Raw genomic sequence first — 19607 nt, forward strand, 5'->3', positions numbered from 1 at the left:
TTCAGACTGATAGTGCTGACTAGATCTCTGATGCACTGTACCTATTCTGATCTCACAACACTGATGTAAATCTGGAATAACTACATTATGTCAGTGGAGGACAGAATGAGAAGCTCTGGATCTAGCCCAGGAGGAGTAAGGGCTGCGGGCAGGATTTCAGGGATTACAGAATATTCAAGAGTTTCCCCTGCTTGCTGTCCAGCTTCTCCCAGGGCCATGCACACCTTTCACTGGAATCCCAATGCTGTGATGGCACTGAGGTCAGAATGCTGAAATAAAGGAAGGGCCAGATCCAATGGTCAATGTTTCTGATGGTAACCCTTATACTCCTTCCTCAAATCAAGCCTCTGGCATGCATTCTCCATTGCATGCACCTCATTTGCCTTCAGATGGAGTGGGGTTAAAGAATTTGCATGTGGGAACTGTGGAAATTTTGCCCCAGCAATTTGGTGCTTAGGTCAGAATGTATGGAGTCAGCCAGCTGTAGCTGGCACCTGTGTTTTTGTGCTGAAAGGCTCTGAACTGATGGGCCCCGCCTCCTTCCCTGCTCCTCCTCTAATCTTGGTTTAACACAACAGCACACGCAGGAAACACCGAGTCACAATCAACCCAGCAAGGAAAGAGCTCAAGGCAAAGGGTTATTTTTCTCCAAGAAACAGTGTGGAGCAGAGTCAGAGAAGGACTTTGATCCTCAGGTGAGAGCACGCTGCAGCTTTAAACACAGTCTCTGGCAAACTCGCTTTTCTTTTCTTACTTTTTTTCACTTTTCCACCCAATTTTCAGGGGTAGACTTGCTGAAGCCCAGCTCTGTGCAGACGTTAGGAGGAGAGGAGGAGTATAAAATCCAAGCCCATTCCAGTGGTAAACTACTTTTTACTGGTTGGTTTGGGGGAAATGGAGAGAGGCAATATGGGCTTCATTTTAAAAATCTCTCAGCCAGAAGTAATGTGTCTGCTCTAGCCAACTGGTCAATATGTTATTTGAATATACTGATCACTGGAGAGGATGTGAGACCTTTGGATCTGGAAATCATACAGAAGGCAGCTAGGGAGACACCTGAAAGGAGTAGCTCCTCAACACCCCAAAGTGCAAGGACTGACGTTGTGCTGGGTCCTTCCCTGGGACTTTAAAGGAGAGTAGGCTCCTTGTGTCACCCCTGTACAGGGACAATGGCTTTTATTAGTGGAAAAAAAACCACCCCATCAGATTGAGAACCAGGGGCCAGATTCCCAGCGGGGCTGCAGCTGCAGAGTGTTGCTGCACCAGCACAACGCAGCCATATAACCCAGCAAAGTCAGGCAGTGGAGAGTCCCCCGACATGGAGGAATCCTCTTGTGGCGCAGGGTGCCTCCTGCCCTGCACAGCTTCCCCTTCTCCAGCACAGGAGGTGCAGCCTAGCAAAGAGGAGGCTTGGCCAGGACACTGTTGTGTCTGGCTGTTAGTCTGGGATAGTCCTGTGTGGCCTCTGGAGATGGGTGTAAATTAGAGCAGCCTTCAGGCTGCTCTAACCCACTTTCCAGCAGCGCCAAGATTGGACAAATGCTAAAGTGGATTAAAGCCACCTTTGACCCAATCTGATCCGGCACCATGCTGGTCAAAAAGGGGCATCTTTAAAAATGTAAAAATATTTTGAAAAATTCCTCACAATATGCCAGGCTCATGCCAAGTTGCAGATGATAGTAAATGTTTCTAAAAACCTGCAATATGCTACAGGGATATGCACAAAGAGGCATTTAGATTGCAGAGCCAGAACTCTGAACGGAGCTGCTGGGTCTAATCGCTAACATGGTACGTTAGCAAACACCAGTGCGACTGCTGGCACTAGCAGGTTTAGAATTTAGACCTTAATCAGGGACATTGTTATGTCAGCAATGCCAAGAACGTAAAGTCCTCTATTTACAAAACATAGGCTAGGGTCCAAGTGAAAATAATCACAGTTAAAAGGGCAAATTGAAAATACCCCCCAGGCAGCATAATTCCTCTCGGTCCTGCCCCATCTTCTCCTTCCCAGTTCTGCCCCATCTGCGTTCCAGGTCCCCTTTCTTTCCCAGACACACGTCAATTAGTTGCATTTCTAGTTTTCTTTTGTGCTGCTTCCCATAGGGCCACCCTTTCTTCTAGCTCCCTTCTGCCAGGCATGGCTGTCTCACAGCACTGGGTGCTGCGCGCTGTGTCTCAGGAGCGGGAGGGCTGGGTCATAAAGGAGGTGGCAACAACAGGAGAATTTTAAAATTACTGCAAATTAGCTGTTGTAAAGCATTATCTGTTAAGTGCCGATGGCGTGTTCTCTACAAGGCACAAATATCTGGTACTCCCAGTCTGGAAGAGCTTATGACATGAGAAACAGACAACCTGCATTGCAAGACAGAGAGTAAGGAGTAACTTTAGATAACTCAGTCTTGGTGAGAATTTTAGGTAGGCTTCATAAAATAAAATTTTACATTTCTGTAGGGGGACCTTTCACCATGAGAATTCCAATACGCTTCAAAAACCATGGGACATACATACATCTCCTTACTGAAGTGCAGACACCTCTGGGGTGTGGAGGGCAGCAGCTAGGCAGTCCTTACTCTGCAGGGAGAGGGGGCTCTTAAGCCTTCCAAAGATTTGTGGGTGTTTGGAATCTGGACCCGAATCAAATGCATATACAAGATTGAATGACTTGATGGAGCCTTTCACCCCAGATTGTAGGTTTATTTGCTTGGGTGAATTGGTTTGATAGTCTCAGTCTAATTCCCAATGAACAGGTGTTTACACATACAATTATCACGAGCCCAGTTGATTGATGTACTTAGATCAATAAATGGAATCTCAGGAGTGGTTTCGCAGTCACCCATCCACTTTTTTTTAGGCTTGATCAAAGTTCCCGTTCAAAGTCCTGTCAGACTTTTCAGGGGGATTCCGTTTTAACCCTGATAGTAATTGGTACGTATAGCTGTCTCAATACTTTATGCCTGTATTTCTCATTAGTCTTGACAGCTATTGATCTGGAGTCAGTAAGAGAGTGTAACCCCACATGGTCATGCCTGGTGTCACATCATTGACTGTAATTGTCACTTTCATAAGGAATAAAGGAGAATAAACAAAAGTTAGGAAACTGCATTAAGTTTTTCCTCTTGTCAAGGCATCAGCTTAAATTGTATCTGCCTTTGCCTCCTTCCTAGAGTCTTTTTCCTTCAACCTTTTCCTTGGAAGGATGCAGCCTCAAGACACAGGTGTTCAGTACAGCAGGTGGAATGACAATAGTCGTGATGAAGTCAGTGTGAACACATCCACTGCTGAGGTGTCGGGATGTAAAAGGTGAGACCCCTGTGGCTCGGCTGCCTAAGAGGTGTAGACTCAACAATGCACACAAGAGGAATAGCTGTCCAGAACCTATTCCTCTTGCCAAGCTGTTCCTCCTGAGCTATGGAGGCTCCCTGCAAGCCCTCTTGTCCTTCTCCTTAGCCTTAGAGAGTCTGTCAACCTTTTATCCCTCTGTGCTGGAATTACAGAAACCCACACGGTTTGACTGCCCATGGTCAATCAGCAGAGTAGCCCTACATCCACCATACATGGTCCTAGAACCAGACACACTGTTCCCCAGGATCTACCAACTGCATTTCTGCAAGGCCAACACAGATCACCTCCTGGAAGATAATGGAGTCAAATCTTCCAGGATTGTCTTTGTCTCCCAGTTTAACTAGCAGTGCAGAAACACACAAAGGTTCCAATCATACAGTGCCACTGTTGTCAGTGAGATTAGTGCCTGAGTATTGATTTCCGAATGGGAACCAAACTTGGAATTTTTAAAGCAGAGAAATTGGGCTCTACTCACAATCTAGCTGAAGTTACAGATATAGCTGGCTGCCACGTTACTATTTTAAAAGCTAAGACGTCTGTACACAATTCTAAATAATTCCTTTGTTCTAGAAAATCGCAAACAGTGACTCAGTGGCTTACAGCATCGTGATTCTTTCCTCCACTCACCCTAACACATGGAAAGGAAGAGAAATATGACCTTTCTCTCCCCCCATGTAGACTCTGTAAGAATAATAGTAACATTTATTTCTCTAACGCCTTTCCCCCTAACGTGTTTTACAATAAACTAGAATCACTTCACTTGCCACTAAAACCAGCCACCTCTTGCCGGAACACAGCCACGCTACACAACAGTTCAGGAAGTGCTGTGAAGAATGTTGTGTTGAACAGAAGCTTCAGGGAAGATTGAGGGAGACAAAGTTTAATTACTCCAGGTGGACTGTGCCCTGAATTAGGGCTAAGATTTCTACTCTGAGGAGAGATGCTGTAAAATCTTCAGTGATCACAAGCAGTCAGGCCCTGGGTTTTATATTTCATCCAGGAGATGGCATAGCCCTCGCAGCCCCTTTCACAGGGCAGCTTATCACTAGTGACTGGGTGCCACCTCCTGAATCACCAGCACCACTTCCAATACCAACCTGGAGTTTGACAGCAGGTCTCCCAGCCAAATAACAGGCTAAGTAGAGCTGACTGGGTTTGCTAATGCAGCCAGGATGACTACAGCTGTTCCTTATCCCTGTTTATCTCCCCAGAATCTACACTAAGCTGTGCACTGGGAAAATCGGCATTGCAGTTAAAGTGGTTGGAGGAAACATCCTCTTTTGGACGGTTTTTGTCATTGGCTACGTGACAGGTTACTATGTGCACAAGTGCAAGTAGAAGGAACAGTGAAATTCACCGGCAGGACCCCAGGCCTGGATTTCTCTGGTGCGGTAATCCCAAACCTCCTTGTCCAGTTCCCACCCCCAATCAGGCAAGTCACCAAGCATGCATGCAAGATGCAGGAATCTTCACTATGTGTCAGATGAGCACGCAAAAAGAACCATCAGCATCAGGGAGGTGCACAAAGCCAGTGCTGGATGCAGCACGTCTTGCTGCCTACGAGAGAACCGATCGTACAGTCGCAGCTGAAGGCTCAACAAAGGCAAAGGGGGAACTAGAAAGGGACGTGCTCTCCCTCATGAATCAGCAAAATGTGCTGTTTCCAAAACCTGTCACTGCTGCCAAAATGCCCTGTATTGCAATGAGAACTCCTCCCTGGTCCTGCGGTTTCCATCCTTACCCCTTATGACACCCCCATCAGCAGGGGATCTGGGTACCGGTTTTGCATGGGCATGTTTTCTATGAGCTTCTTAATGGCACCTGCATACCTCCTGGAACATCCATATGCATGTGAAAACACCTCCATTTTGTGAGCACGTAACAGGTAGCTGTGTGAGCAAACCTGTCACTGGGCACCCAACCCGTTTGTGCACCTGATTGCACGTGCAGGAGACTTTAATCCAAATTCCTTAGCAGTCACTGGAGCCCTTTGTTGATCGCTGGGTCGACACACATACGCTTCTATTTGACTATGAATTTTCCAGGAGCAAGGTGCTGCTCCCTTACGTTTGGGATCTTTCTCTTTTCAAGCCCTTATTTCTAGCCTACACTTTACTAGAGGCTGCGAGTGCAGTGCCTGGATTCACAGGATTTGCTGAACCAACCTTTGAAACTTCTTTATGCTCTATCAGTCACGTCAGCCAGGAAGATTAAAGGCTTTTGCACACAACCCCTCTACTAACTCTTCAGGAAGGCTGCATGCCAGCTTCCAGCGTAGCTGGGTTCATTATAAACCAGTGTGATGGGAACCTTTATTTTAATCATAACCTCACTGGCTTCCCCCTGCAAAGGAACCGGTTGCTCTTTATAATCATGTTAATGTTTCCTTTAGAAAACTCTCTTCCAGACCAGGGCTCTCCCACAGATTTTCAAACTGTGCAGCAGGCATGTAAAGCTCTGCATATTTCTGCAACAAAGTCAAATTGTTTTAAGCAATAAAAAGGAGATTTAAAGCCAACAGGCTGCCCATGTCTCTGATCAGTGCTGGAATATGTGTCTCAATGGAAAGGCATATACAGGGGAGACTACTGAAGTGTATCTTGCTGTCTTAGACTAATTTCCTGTGAACTGCAGCTTGAATAGGAAAGGTCAGGGAACTCTACTCTTGGAGCTCCCTGGGACTGTACATTATGTATTTGGGGTTCAACTAATTGAAGGGCTCCCCGTAAAGAGTCTGGGTGGGATCCAAATTCCAACCCCACCCCACTCAAGGCAGAAAGATTTGAGCTCATGCCTCTTCTAAACAATCCTGACAAGAATAATTCACCCCATCTGAGCACAACCCCAATTCCGATCCTCCAGGCAGGCCCTGCTGGTAGATCTTATCTAAGATGTGCATTAACGCTTTCCCAGGCACGAGGTGCATGCATGCAGCCTGGCCTGACACAACTAAGCAAAGGGGAGAGACTGATGCAGTTATTTCAGGGATTTAGTACAAGCCTGGTGCATTAGCCAAAGTTATGCAGATTCTGTTCTCTTTCCCCCACTCAAGGCTGTTTGCAAACAAAATGGTGGTAGGCCGTTGTTCTCTTCATGTCATTTTCATCAGCATATCCCTCTCTTCTTCCCCCAGGAGGCAGGGTTCCCTCAGGCACATGCTGCCTTTCCTAACTTCTGCTTCCTTCCTTCATTCCCCACTGGACCACAGCCCATGCAATGGAGCCTTTCGACAGGATGCTTGTAAGAGCAAAGATGCTGAGTCAACCCAGATCTGTGCTGTGGAAGGTCACACAAGGGAGAGGAAAAGCATTTGAGCAATGCTGTCAGCAGTATCTATTGCTCTGGATGGACTGGCCCAAGATGCATCTGTGGAAGAGACAGGCCAGCCCCCACATCGAACAGTCAGAGAAGCCACATTAGATAGCACAAACTGTAAACTAAAGCAGCACTGAGTATTTTATTTACCAAGGGGTCTGTTTGGTTTTTTTAAGTCACTGGTAAAGAATGAAACCTGATCTGCAGCCTTGGGGGGCAGCAGGGCAACACAGAATGGGGCACTGGGTCAGGGCAGGTGCTCTGGAGACTTCAGGGTGAGACAAGGGAGCACTTTGGGTTTGATATTCATTGTACTCATTTCTCAACTTCCCCTGCTGCTGCTACCCACAATTCCATGTACTGCCCTGAAATAGCTTCTGCATCTGCTCACTAGTGTCACTGATCCCTAGGCCACTCTTACGTAGGGCTCAGAATCCTGATTATTGTGGGGCTATCCGGGAGTTTTGGAGGGTAAAAGCTGTTTAATAGGCTGGAAGCTCTCAGAGTGCTTTTCAGCCATGGATCTCCAAGCAACTCATTCACAGGACTGCTTATCAGAGGAGAGTGATTCATCCCAGCTGGGCTGTCTGGCAATCCCTACAGTGACGGTAAACACCTGTGGGGTAGGTCTAATTTGGCAGCCGTTGCCTCCTCTCCTGTTTACAATGGCATTGCTTAACTTTTCATGAGAGGAGAGATCTTGGCTTTCAAAATAACTTTTCACCAGCTATCTCATGAGCAAAATACATTCCTGACCTGATCATCTGACCAGAATGAAAGAAGCAAGCACAATTAAACCTGTCAGCCAGAAGAAAGCAACAGAGCAGAAAGACTGTACAAACCCTGAGATTTCTCCTCTGGCAATAGCCTTCACTAACCTGAGTTAATGCTGGCTTCATTTGCCTTAAAATGTGGTGCTGCTAGATGGGAGCTGCCTCTTTCCAAACACACCGTCTGACGCAGTTACTGTGGCCCTGAGTCGATGGTTGTCCAAAGTGCTAACCCGGAGGGGCAGGAGCCTAGCGTCCTCTGAGCCCAGGAAGCAACAGTGCCAACTTCCCCACACTGCACAGCTGACACCCATCAGTCAGGGGTACTTTTAGGTCTAAGCAGAGAGTTCAGCCTCGATGGCAATCCTGTGCTCCCTCCAACAGACCACAAAGAAGGAAGCTAATGGGTGCTGGATGCAATGATAGTTTTGTGATGTGATCACCTGTCCCTCCAGCAACTGGGCTCAGACCCACCCAATTAATTTCACGCAGGCTACCACATAGTGGTAACTTTGGTTGCTGTTGACCTGGCTGAGATTTGAACCAAGCAATCTCGAGAAAAAAGTTATCAGAAGAGGAGTGATTGCATTTTAAAACACTGTATGAGAGCACACAATCTTTGGCGTTGGAGATCATTGTTAGAATTGATGTGTGGCAAATTGAGCCAGTTTCTGATCTTACACCTACATAAACCCAGAGTAATTCCACTCCAGTATCTAGCTAAGGTATTTTATGTGCTGACCCCTGTTGTATCTCATGCCTGACAGTAATAATGTGTGGAAGCAATTGTGAAATACAGTTATTACATAGCACACACAGGTCTCACTGACATAACTTGTGCCAGTTTCTGGCATATTGCTAGGGGCTGAAGCAGTTTTGCAGAGGAGGGAATATCACAGGCCAAGGTTCTGATGCAACCGTAACACCTACCTGCTGGTACAGCACTTGCAGCTGTATCTTGATAACTGGTCCATTACATATTTAGTCCTTTCCCCAAATATAAAAGTGGCATGTTCCCAAGAAACAAGATGTACTGCTCAGGAGCTTTATTGCTTAAAAGTATGAGTCATCAGTTTGGCCAAACTGGACTCTACCCTCATCCCACTTCCACCACAGCTTCTGAATGCTACAGGCTTGTAGTTCTTGTTTGTTTTAAAAGGACACTTGTCAACCTGTTTTCTTGGTCCAGAAACTAGCTGTAACCTTTTAGGAAGCACGTTTCCTACGTGTCAAACATCGATTTAAACAAAGAAAAAAAAAATCCCATCTGTGCACCATTAAGTAAATGTTGCTAATAACAATGGCTTCTATTGCGTGACAGGCTCATTCTTGGTAATGTCCCACTGTCCTGCTGAAAGATCGTCTTCCACCTTGATTTCCACTTACAGCAAGACATCTCCATCTAGATGGATCTTTCTAGTGCACCAATAACTATCGCATGTTGGTCCCAGTTCTGGAGCCCACTACGATCCTAGGTTACGTATTTCACTGTGTATACATTGGGCCCGCTCCTCAGCTGGTACAGATCAGAATAACTTTACTGATGTGAACAAAGCAATGCTGATTTACACCACACGAAGATAATTTTTTATTGCTCCCAAACCCTCCAGGTCATGCTGAGGGGAATTATTTGTAATAAAATAACTGATAATTGAGTCTGCCTCAGCTTCTCCGGGTGACCAGTCTGTAAGGAAATGGTGAACTGTGGTACGTTTCGTATTTGAAATTACTTATAAACTTTTGGGACTGAACATTAGTGAACAGGTGCAGGTAGCTGTTTGCCAACTGGCACTGGGCTGGGGTAGTCACAGGGTGTTGATTCTGTTCCCTGATTGGATAATTTATTTAACCAACATCACTATGTTGCTAGCACCTTGGAGTGGGAAATTCACCAGTGGAAAATCTGCAGGCTGGTCCCTCTCCCTGTCCAGGGCATGAGCCTAGGGCCTATCTAAGGTTCCAGGGCACTGGGCTGGAGTATTTTTGCACTGGGTATGTAGCGGATTCCCAGCAAAGCTGCCGCACCGCTGCACGATCAGGATGGTGGTGTTCGGCTCCAGTGTGGGGCTCCCCAGGGCAAAGCAGCTCTGGTTGATCTGCAGGAGCCACTCCCAGATGTGCCACATGCTGTCAGGGTCCAGCTGGGGGCTGGGCAGATCCGGCTGCCCTGGGACAGCCCTGCTTGGCTCCTTCCCTGGCCAGCAGTGCCCCTGCTCTTCCTTTGGGCAAGGCTCCACTGGCTCAACCCCCGCATGCCCAGGGCCCCTCCCCTGGCTGGCTGCCCCCACTCCCTGCCGAGTCCTTCAGGGGAGCCTCTGCCTTGGAGCACCAGCCCCAGCCGGCTCTGGGAGTCCCCGTTGCTTAGCAGGGACCTTCCTCCTCTGCTCCTGGGCCAGCCTGCCAGGACAATCATGCTTTCACTTACCGGCTGCTCCCATGGTGGAGCCGCTCCCAGCTGAATGGGGATGGGGGGGGGAAGGCCAGAGTTTATAGTAGGGGTGCTGAAAGCGAGCTAATGAAACTGTAAACCACGTGTGTTCAAAAGCAAAATTCCTGCTCACAGCACAGCTCTGGAATTCTCAACAATTGCGAAATAATGCTCGGCTCATTTTGACAGCACCAGCCAACTTTTCACAGCGTAACCCGGGGTGCTGCAGCACCTGCCCGGCCCGAGTTCCCGCACCCACGTGCTCTACTCCTTCACTCAGCTCCCAGACATGAGGGAACATCTGCCATGGTCTTACAGGAAACCATGCACCCAGCTGCAGTTAGCCTAGGCTGTGAGGGGCCACAAGGGTCATCCCTCAGGGCACAGAAAGCAAACAGCAGGAATCCTGGCTCACTTTACAAGTGACCTGCACAAGCTTGTTTTCCAAGCAGTAACATAGCCCTGCAGCAGTGCTTAATTTGTGCCCTGACACCTCTGGGCGTGGCCGTTCATATTGCCATCAGTTATGAAAGTAAAAAGATTGTTTGAGCCCTAGCACCTCCTTTGTTACCTGTTAAGTAGTGCCCTCCAGGGTCTGCAAGCTCCCCTGGAGCAGGCCCTGAGTGGCTGCCAGGCTCAGCCTGACTCAGCTTACAAGCAAGGGAGAGAGGAATGAGGGGTGGTCAGACTGCACTGGCTTGGTCATTGCTACTTCAGTTTAGGCATGAAAAGGGCTTTGAGCAGTAGGAAAGTGCATGATCCATTTACTGTTTTAGAAGATAGTATTTTGTGAGAAGGGCAGGGTGGAACACCAAACTATCTTCCCTAGAAGGACACAACATCCCACATTCCCTATTAAACTAGGCACTTGCCCAGTCCCGGCAACAGCTTCTGGAGGGCGGAGGTTAGAGCCCTGCATGGATACAAAATTTGTATCTGCATCCAATCCACACGCTGCAGAAATGACCCACGGATATCCACATCAATGGATTTAAAGTGGATAGGCACAGATTTGCAGGGCTTTAGATATAAAATTTGGATCCACATCCACCTGTGATCTACGGGTATCTGTAGACTTGCAGGGCTCCAGTGGAGGTGCTTCTCCAGTAAGGAAAAGGCACCAGAACTTGCCTGTATGCACCTCTCTTCTCCCTTCCCTCCCACCCCAGCAATACTTGCAGCTGTGGAAGTGGACATTTCTGAACTGCAGAAAGTGTTTCCGTAAGAACAGGACAGGTTAAAGTAGGGCTTGAGTATGACACAATAGCTCCTCAAATACAAGCACAATACAGATAACAGTGTATCACTAGCCTTAATGGAGAGAAAGCGGGTTTAGTAGTATGGCTGTTCTCTTAAGTTGGACTATGATTGGAGAGAGTACTGAGGTCCCTGAACTCCATGTTCAAGAACTAGTAATGGAGAAAACTCTACTGTAAATATGCAGAGTTTTGTAAAGGACTGCCCTAGCCTAGCACGTATTTAATAGCACACTGCAGGAGTTCCTTCATACTCTCGCAGGAACACTCGAAGCTATGTCAGATAACGTAGACCACGTCTTTGCAAAGCTTCTAGTGTAGTTTCATGGGGTGTATACATGTAAAGAAAAAAACCTCATAAGTAAACTGAAGGCAAGTTCGAACTGCTCTCAAAACAACACAGAAACCCTTATTTAACTAGAGGCTGGCTTACTGGAAGTATCTCCGCGATCCAGCTGTTTAGTACACAGGTGTACCTCTGGCAGGTTACAGGACTTTAAACACAGAAACACTAAGGACAACACTGACCGTGATTACAGACACCATCACTTCAGTTTTCCCATCCATTATGAAGATCTCAGCAAAATTCAGTGTGTTTTATAGAACAGTGAGTAGTTCAACTACGTAGACAGAGCCTGTCTCCACGAGAAAATATAGTTTACATGTCATCCAACAGTATGGAACTATTAGCATGTCTGCCGTTACCGAGTTAGTAGCTGGGATGTAAGACCATCCCACACACAAAGAGTGCAAGGAAGTTGTTCGTTTCTCCATTAAAGTTACCTGGCTACTTCAAAAAAGCTTTTCGTTATTTCACCCAGTGCATTCCATCGATACTGAGTGTGCTCATGAGACATTCCACCCCCTGAGTCACCCTTGGGAAGCAGCTCTCTCTGTGCTGCAGGGTTAAGGGAGAGTTTGCACAGCACAAGGGGGAACATCAATGCTTTTGCAAACAACAGACCTCAAATGCAGGCGTGTAGTATAAACTCTGAGCAAACTCAATAGGCAGCTAATGTAATGGTTTGGGACGGTTCAATGGTGGCTAATACTTCAGTGTGAATGGATTATAGCTTCAAAATGCAGCATGACAGATAAACACCTCCTGAAGTGGCTTGCTGGTGCTTTGGTGAGCAAGAGAAGCAGTATCACACCTATAGCAATATGGTGGTGTAACTATCACATGAAAGGTTCACAACTGAAATTTTAAAAAATGTTTGGCTGCACTTAGACTGACGAGTTTAAAAAAACCACAAGAGGTTACGGGGTTTGCAGTGATTCAGGTTTAGTCCCATATGAACACATTACAAAGCAGAGTTGCATCAAGAAAAAAGACCCAAATCATGATAATCAGCAATAGCTTTAACTCTCCACATCATCTTTTTATGGTATATTAGACAGCCAATGTCTTTAGTATCAGTAGATGGGATATATCCTTGTTGGTCAGTTTTTGTGTTATCTATTAATTTACTCATTAAGTCACAAAATAGGTTTCCACATTAATTCACATGAACAAAACAAAAAACAGGCTTATAAAAAGATTGATTTTTGGGGAGCGGGCAATTTCATAAACTGGTATTTTGTTTCAAAGCATCTTAGAACAGCTCAATGTTATTTCAACTTCCAAGGTCACCATATCTATATATTACAATTAGATGGGATAAGAATAATCCTGAGCACAAAATATGTGAAATACTTAGATCCCAAGTTTAGCATTTAAAGACTGATTCACATCTCTAACCAGTTATAACATTGGGACTTTATTACTAAGACAGGAAAGAATGTAGTATTCCTTGCCATAGTAGGATCAAATTATCAGAATTATGCACCCAAAAGGAGGGCACTTTACATGTTTCTTAAAGACAGAGGAGTCTAAATAATTTAATTTTACCATATACAAACTCTGTATTTGTAAAATACGCAAAAAAATTCAAAATCAAAGCATTTTACAAGAACCTTGATGGCTGTTAACGAATTACAGTTAAAAGAGATGAGACCAGAATTAGGTCAGTTTTAGATGGATACAGTACTTTTAAGTTCCCATCCATGTCCACAACGCGAACCTGCTCCACTGTTAATGGAGAATTCTCTTGCTCTGCATTTTGGCTGGGATTTGAATTCACTGGTTCAGAAATCATGTCCGATTCAGCATCAGACACAGATTCTTCCTCCTTATTCTCTAAAGTGAATTTGTTGAGTTCTGCCATTTTCTGATTAGGAAACAAAAAGGAATCAAAGATATCAATGTACATGGTGAACGCAGTGGATGGGCTATGAATTGCTTAAAGAGTTTCCAGTAAGAAGGCCTGAGCTTTACATACTACTGAGGGACTGATATCATAAATGGAAGCTTTCAGTAATCATTTAAGCATTTTTTTAAAAAGAAACTTACAGCTCAATATACAGGTTAGTGAATTCTATCTGAAAACCTTATTTTCTTCTGCTATTCTTGTCCTCCAAATTCTAGAGGAGCAGGTTTACAAATCAGGCTTTGCAGCCCAGCACTTCGATTCTAAATGAAAAGAACCTGCTCCAGTGTCACTACTGAGGACTCTGCTTTCAACATATTTTAAATTGTCCTCATTCCTGCCCTATATCAACTATCTAAGTGTCACTGAACTTGGACTTCAGAACATGCTAATGACAGTTCATTAATGAAGTGTAGGAGAGGAACTAGGGGGTAAAGCATCCATCAGACACCCTGGACTGTGGGACCTGCACATGAACAAAACTGCAACTTGTCACAACAAAGTGTCAAAGAGGTCGAAGTGGGGAATCTCCCAGTCTTGAAAAATTAGGATGACTATATCTGGCCAGAGAGACCATTTGTGATGACTGGTGAAAGATCTGTTCAATCTGCCAGCCTATTCTGGAGACATGGATGGTGGGAGGCTTGGAAGTGAATTGTGTTGGCAATACAAAACTCCCAAAGCAGTATTGCTTCTTGGAACAGAAGAGTCAACCCGGCCCATCCTTGTCTGTTCACGTAGAACATCACAGCTGTGTTGTCCGTGAGAACTAATAAACGTGGTTTTTTCCCCATACATATGGGTTTATGGAAGATAGAGCTTGTCAGCCTAACTTCACTTTTTTTTGGATGAGGTTACAAGTTTGGTTGATCAAGGTAATGTGTTGATGTGATATAATTAGACCTTTGTGAGGCATCTGACTTGGTACCGCATGTTTTGATTAAAAAATTAGAAGGATATAAAATGACCATAGCACACATTAAATGGATTAAAAACAAGGCTAACTGATAAATCTCAAAATGTAATTGTAAACAGGAATAATCATCGAGTGGGTCTGTTTCCAGGAGGGTATAGCAGCGATCAGTTCTTGGCCTTAAGCTATTCAACATTTTTATCAATGACCTGGAAGAAACTGTAAAATCCGCACTGATAACATTTGCAGAGGACACAAAATTTGGGGGAGTGGTAAACAAAGAAGAGGACAGGTCACTGATTCAGAGTGATCTGGATTGCTTGGTAAACTGGGCACAAGCAAGCACATTTTGACAGAGCTAACTGTAAATGTATTCATCTACAAAATCAATGTAGACCAAACTTGTAGAATGCAAAACTACATTCTGGGAAGCAGCGACTCCGAAAAAGATTTGGGGGTCATGGTGGATAATCAGCTGAACATGAGCTTCCAGTCTAATTCTGTGGCCAAAAGAGCAAATGCAATCCTGGGATGCATAAAGAAGGGAATCTCGAGTAGGAATAAAGAGTTATTTTACCTCTCTACTTGGCAGTGGTGCGACCACTGCACGAATACTGTGTTCAGTTCTAGTGAGGGTTCAGAGAAGGGCCACAAGAACGATTAAAGGATCAGAAAACATGTGTTATAGTGACAGACTCAAAGAGCTCAATCTGTTTCTCTTAACAAAGAGATTGGGGGGGGAGCTAATTACAGTTTAAGTATCTAAATGGGAACAAATATTTAACAATGGGCTCTTCAACCTAGCAGAAAAAGGTGTAATACGATCCAATAGCTGGAAGTTGAAGCTAGACCCATTCAGACTGGAAATAAGGTGTACATTTTTAACAGTGAGAGTAATTAACCACTGGGACAGCTTACCAAGGGTTGTGGTAAATTCTCCATCACTGACAATTTTAAAATCCAGATTGGATGTTTTTCTAAAAAGCTCTACTCTATGGATTATTTTGGGGGAAGTTCTCTGGCCCTTGTTATACAGGAGGTCAGATTAGATGACCACAATGGCTCCTTCTAGCCTTGGAGCCTATGAATCTATACAGAGATGGGCATGTCCAGTAGGCAGTAATGCATCTGAAATCCATTGACGCTTCCTGATTAAGTGGCATAGTCACAGGCAATAAAGTTACCAATAAATGTTCATAGTAACATGCAATAAAGACAAAATTATAAACAATAAAGGGAGAAATTAAGCTCCATGTACCTCTCTATTCCAACTTGGTTCTCTTATTCAGGGAACACACAAAGAACAAGCTATAGATTTAGCTTATTGGAATACTTACTAGAATGAGGGTGTCCATGACGTCTTTGCATATCTGGAGGCTGGTGCCGCTCGTCACTTCCAGAAATAGATCACAAGTGTTTTTTCTAATCTAAAAAGTATTCCAGAGGGACTCAGAAAAGGGAAGACTGAATTGTAATACAATGAAATAGAAACTAGTGTGCACAGCTCCATAATCACACTGGTGCATTTGTTTCTCAAAGAATATTTCAGCTATTATTTGAAAAGCATCCAAGTGCATAAGTAACGACATGTGAATCCTGCTAACTTCATGAAGGAAGAACTGTAGGTTTGCACGTCTCCGGCCAAAACATCGTACCTTTGGAACGGCTTGCTACAGAGTACGGTTTCTCAGCCTGTGGGTCGCCATCCAAATATCAGGTGGCCAGGATTTGTCAAAGGCTATGTCTGCACTATGAGCCAAGGGCATGATGCCCTTGTTTGTGAACACATACTCGCGCTAGCTGTACACATAGCAGACCACCCACGACAGCACGGGGAGTGACAGCGGCCGCACGGCTCAGCCATGCGGACTACGTACCTACTGGGCTCAGCATGGCTTAGCTGGGGCTCTGCTGCCACTGCCTGTGCGATGATGGCTACACTCTTATTTCTACTCAGCTAGTTCGATGACACCTAGTGCAAGTCTATGTACACGACCCGGGGAAAACCCACCCCTAGCTCATGGTGTAGATGTAGCCAAACAGTCGAGTGGGAGGCCTGGGAGGGGAGGGGAAGGGTGGCCAAATCCTGCCCTTGGGGAGATGGGAGGCCCTGGGTGGGACAGGAAAGGGAGGCTGCAGAGCCTCCCCCACACTCATCCCACAGCAGTGACGCCTACAACTCCAGTCCTGCAGGGCTGGCTGGGCTCGTGTTACTACCTGCTGCGTGGGGGAGTCACAGCACCACTCAGGTTTGGCTCAGCCACTCCTCCATCATGACGACAGGCTGCCAGCCAGGCCAAATGTGAGTGAGTAACCCTACGACCCCAGAGGTTACCACACCCAGAGTGAGGAGCCAAGCCCAGCCAGCCCCACAGGACAGGCACCACTGCTATGGTATGCAGAGTGTTCTTTTTTAGTACTTAGTACAGTATCGTGCATTATATAATCTAGGTAAAAAAATATTTAGTAAGGCAGATTTTTCTTCTCTGCAGGAAAGCTATGCGCTGGGTTGCTACAGGCCATCAAGGTTAACAAATGGCTCCTGAGCCCAGAAAGGTTAAGCAGCACTGCTAAATAGCTTAATGTAATTTTGACATTCAGCATTAAAAATGCATAGTTTGACTTCAAATTCATTTTAAAAAATCTAGTGCTTTTAATGTATAAACTTTAGATCTTAAAAGTTCAGATTCTAAACTCACTCATGAATTTCAATGGAGACTTGAACATATGGTAAGATCAGGAGCATTTATTCCACAACACCTGAGTATCTCCTGACCAGGAGAGGATTGAAGTGATTTAGTTTTGAAGCCTGGCCCACTTCCACTATCGTTGAGACTTGGATATAAGTGGATTGAAACTTTTGTACCTTTGTTCTCTCACTGTTAGTGATTGGTGGGAAAGAAATCACAACACCCTCAGCATCTACTAGACAAGGATAGTTCTCTTTCCCATCCAGTAATTGAAGGTATCTGTCAAGGGAAAAAAAAAAAAAGTGAAGATAACGGAAAGAGATCAGGCAACAATAAATAAGACAGTTAGAAGAGTGGGAAAATGGAGGTTATGTGTTTCTGATCCAACACACAGAAAAACGTAACTACGGCATCATGACAACAACTGCACGGCCTGCACTAAATGTGAGTAATGAAGCAATAATCATGAAGCACTTTAAAGTTAAAGTAATATTCCGATTGCCAAAGTGAGCAAACACGTTCTTAATGCTTTTACTGCACCCGGTGCTCAAAATATAGCAACATTTTAGAGCTTGTTTTACTGATGCTACAAGCTCATATGCTTAAATTTAAGTCTCATTACCTGTCTCCACCACTTACAGAAATATGCAATCCCCACTTTGTTTACCTGGTCGGTTTCCCCAAAACATGCATGATGATGGACATGTGAGATGATCCCAAAACAAACGAGATGGGAAGGGTGATGTGTCGTTTTCCTTCAAATTAGATGTAGTCACTTAAAGGTTTCAGCTCCTTACAAGCTGTTCCATTGACAGAATTTTGGACATTTCACATAAGCAAACTTATTGTGCTTACATTTATATTCAGCTCCCATCCAATTTCCCTCCTCTCAAACATCCGCTGTCTTTCGGCACAATTTATATTGTAGTAATGGTGACAACTTCCAAATTAACTCTTGGTATAACTGGAGGCCCAACAACATGTCACTCAACCACACTGTACTCAGTACTGTTCTTTGTAAATTTCCCCCCAACCCTTCTTCCGCCCCCTCCCCTCCTCTAGATTTTCAGGAGCTCATGTTAAATGCATATGCACCCTGTTACCATTAGATGTTGCCTTTCATAACTAAGCACAAAGGGCAAATCTGCAGTTACGATACTGTTGCTTTTCATGTGATCTGAAATTGGCCAAAATGTGTCTGATCAATTTGAAAAAAGCTGTGCATTAATACACTGACTTGTGCAGTCCAGAAACATTCTGACGCTTCTTCTGTTTTCTTTGTTCCTCAGCCTCTAACTGCAACTGACGGACAAGATCCTTTGCCTTGATCTCCTTCCGACCCAGTGGCATTACCTGTATCAGAGAGAAAGCAAATACTTAAAGCTAAGAGTCATTCAATTGACGTCAGGACTATCCGAGCTAGCTCATAAGAGCTAAAGCAATAAAAAATGGGGAGATAACACTTAACTGAAAGTTCTGCATAACTTTAATTCTTTTGCTTGGAACATAGACAATGGGGGATTTTATGAAACATTTGTGACACTTCATTCTTTAAAAACATCCTAGATATTCAGGCATGTTTAAACTCCCTGCCCGGACTCTTGTTTGTGTTATCACACCAAAGGGACATTCCTATTAATTATGGTATGTTCTTGAGTTTTGAACACCATGTTTATTTTAGAATTGAGTGAACAGGAGACATTCAAGAATAAAAAGCTTAATCCGAGATACATATCTTAGAACCATGGCTCACCCAAAGACTTTCCAGTGCTCTGGACTATTTTAGAAGAAAAAACTGAATAGTTTTAGTATTAACTCTTATGCCCTAGAGGCCTAATTTGTGATGTGTATATCTCAGATTTTACATTACTATAGATTAAGCTCTACAGCTCTTTATTCTGCAGAGTTTAGAAAACTCCCCTGCCCCAATTAGTGCTGCTGAAATCTCTTCTAGTTGTTCTAAGTTTTATCAAGGGTGGCTGGTGCTACATGCTCAAGCAGTGATTATGGTTCCTCACTATTTGATCAACTCTGCAATCCGCGTTCTCATTGGTGCTACAAACAGACTGGAGCAAAGCAAGACTCAGAGGGAACAGCAGGATGGAAAACAGGGGTAGAAAAATAATCATTTAAAAAAACAAAAACCTTTTTTTTATTTAACTTTACGCGTTGCTAGTTCTTTGCCTTCTTTAGTCTTTGTTTTGTACTTCTTTTTAGTTTATTAATTGCTTGCAGAACTTCAGATTTTACATAGAGATTTCTTTCCAAGAACCATCACACTTAAAATGCTCATCTGTGCAGAAAAAACAAGTCCAGAACCTCCTAACATCCACAAACTCAAACAGAAAATGGCTACGCAAATAGCCATTGCTATATTTACAACCAACACCTTCTGATAGATTGTGCTTCCACAAGTCAAGAAAGCTGAAATGCTTCAAACAGGCTATACTCCTACATCAGGGTTCAGTCTGAAGTCAATGGGACTTGCATTCCCAAGTCACTTTGGTGATTCTGAAAATTCCACCCAGAGGTACTTACACAGGGGCTTTGGAGCCTAACTTTAGGCTCCTATATTTTAGCTTGTACATATAAAATTCACAATCATTTTGGTATTGTATTGAAAATCTAAACTTCTTGTGGTTAG

At 44.5% G+C, this 19607-nt stretch overlaps 2 protein-coding genes across 3 annotated transcripts in view; one reads left to right on the forward strand and one right to left on the reverse strand.

Moving 5' to 3' along the window:
* The first annotated feature begins 557 nt into the window (after nucleotides 1-557).
* SMIM1 (small integral membrane protein 1 (Vel blood group)) lies at nucleotides 558-6806 on the forward strand. Of its 2 annotated transcripts, XM_048824838.2 has the most exons (4): nucleotides 569-695; nucleotides 784-861; nucleotides 3165-3300; nucleotides 4554-6806. In XM_048824838.2, the coding sequence occupies exons 3-4, from the start codon at nucleotides 3197-3199 to the stop codon at nucleotides 4678-4680; spliced, it is 231 nt and encodes a 76-aa protein (XP_048680795.1). In that variant the 5' UTR covers nucleotides 569-695; nucleotides 784-861; nucleotides 3165-3196; the 3' UTR covers nucleotides 4681-6806. The 2 variants fall into 2 exon arrangements, with proteins under 2 accessions (XP_048680794.1, XP_048680795.1); XM_048824837.2 differs by lacking the exon at nucleotides 784-861 and having other exon boundaries at nucleotides 558-695.
* A 5573-nt stretch (nucleotides 6807-12379) lies between these two features.
* The window catches only part of LRRC47 (leucine rich repeat containing 47), an 18992-nt gene continuing 11764 nt past the window's right edge, over nucleotides 12380-19607 (reverse strand). Inside the window, exons 4-7 of the mRNA XM_048824835.2 lie at nucleotides 18201-18316; nucleotides 17140-17242; nucleotides 15611-15700; nucleotides 12380-13321 (exon numbers count right to left, since the gene is read on the reverse strand). Of these exons, the coding sequence (XP_048680792.1) occupies nucleotides 13079-13321; nucleotides 15611-15700; nucleotides 17140-17242; nucleotides 18201-18316 (552 nt within the window). The 3' untranslated portion in view covers nucleotides 12380-13078. The remainder of the gene's footprint in view (nucleotides 13322-15610; nucleotides 15701-17139; nucleotides 17243-18200; nucleotides 18317-19607) is intronic.

This window comes from Caretta caretta, chromosome 18 (genome assembly GCF_965140235.1).
Source record: "Caretta caretta isolate rCarCar2 chromosome 18, rCarCar1.hap1, whole genome shotgun sequence".
Lineage (NCBI taxonomy): Eukaryota > Metazoa > Chordata > Testudines > Cheloniidae > Caretta > Caretta caretta.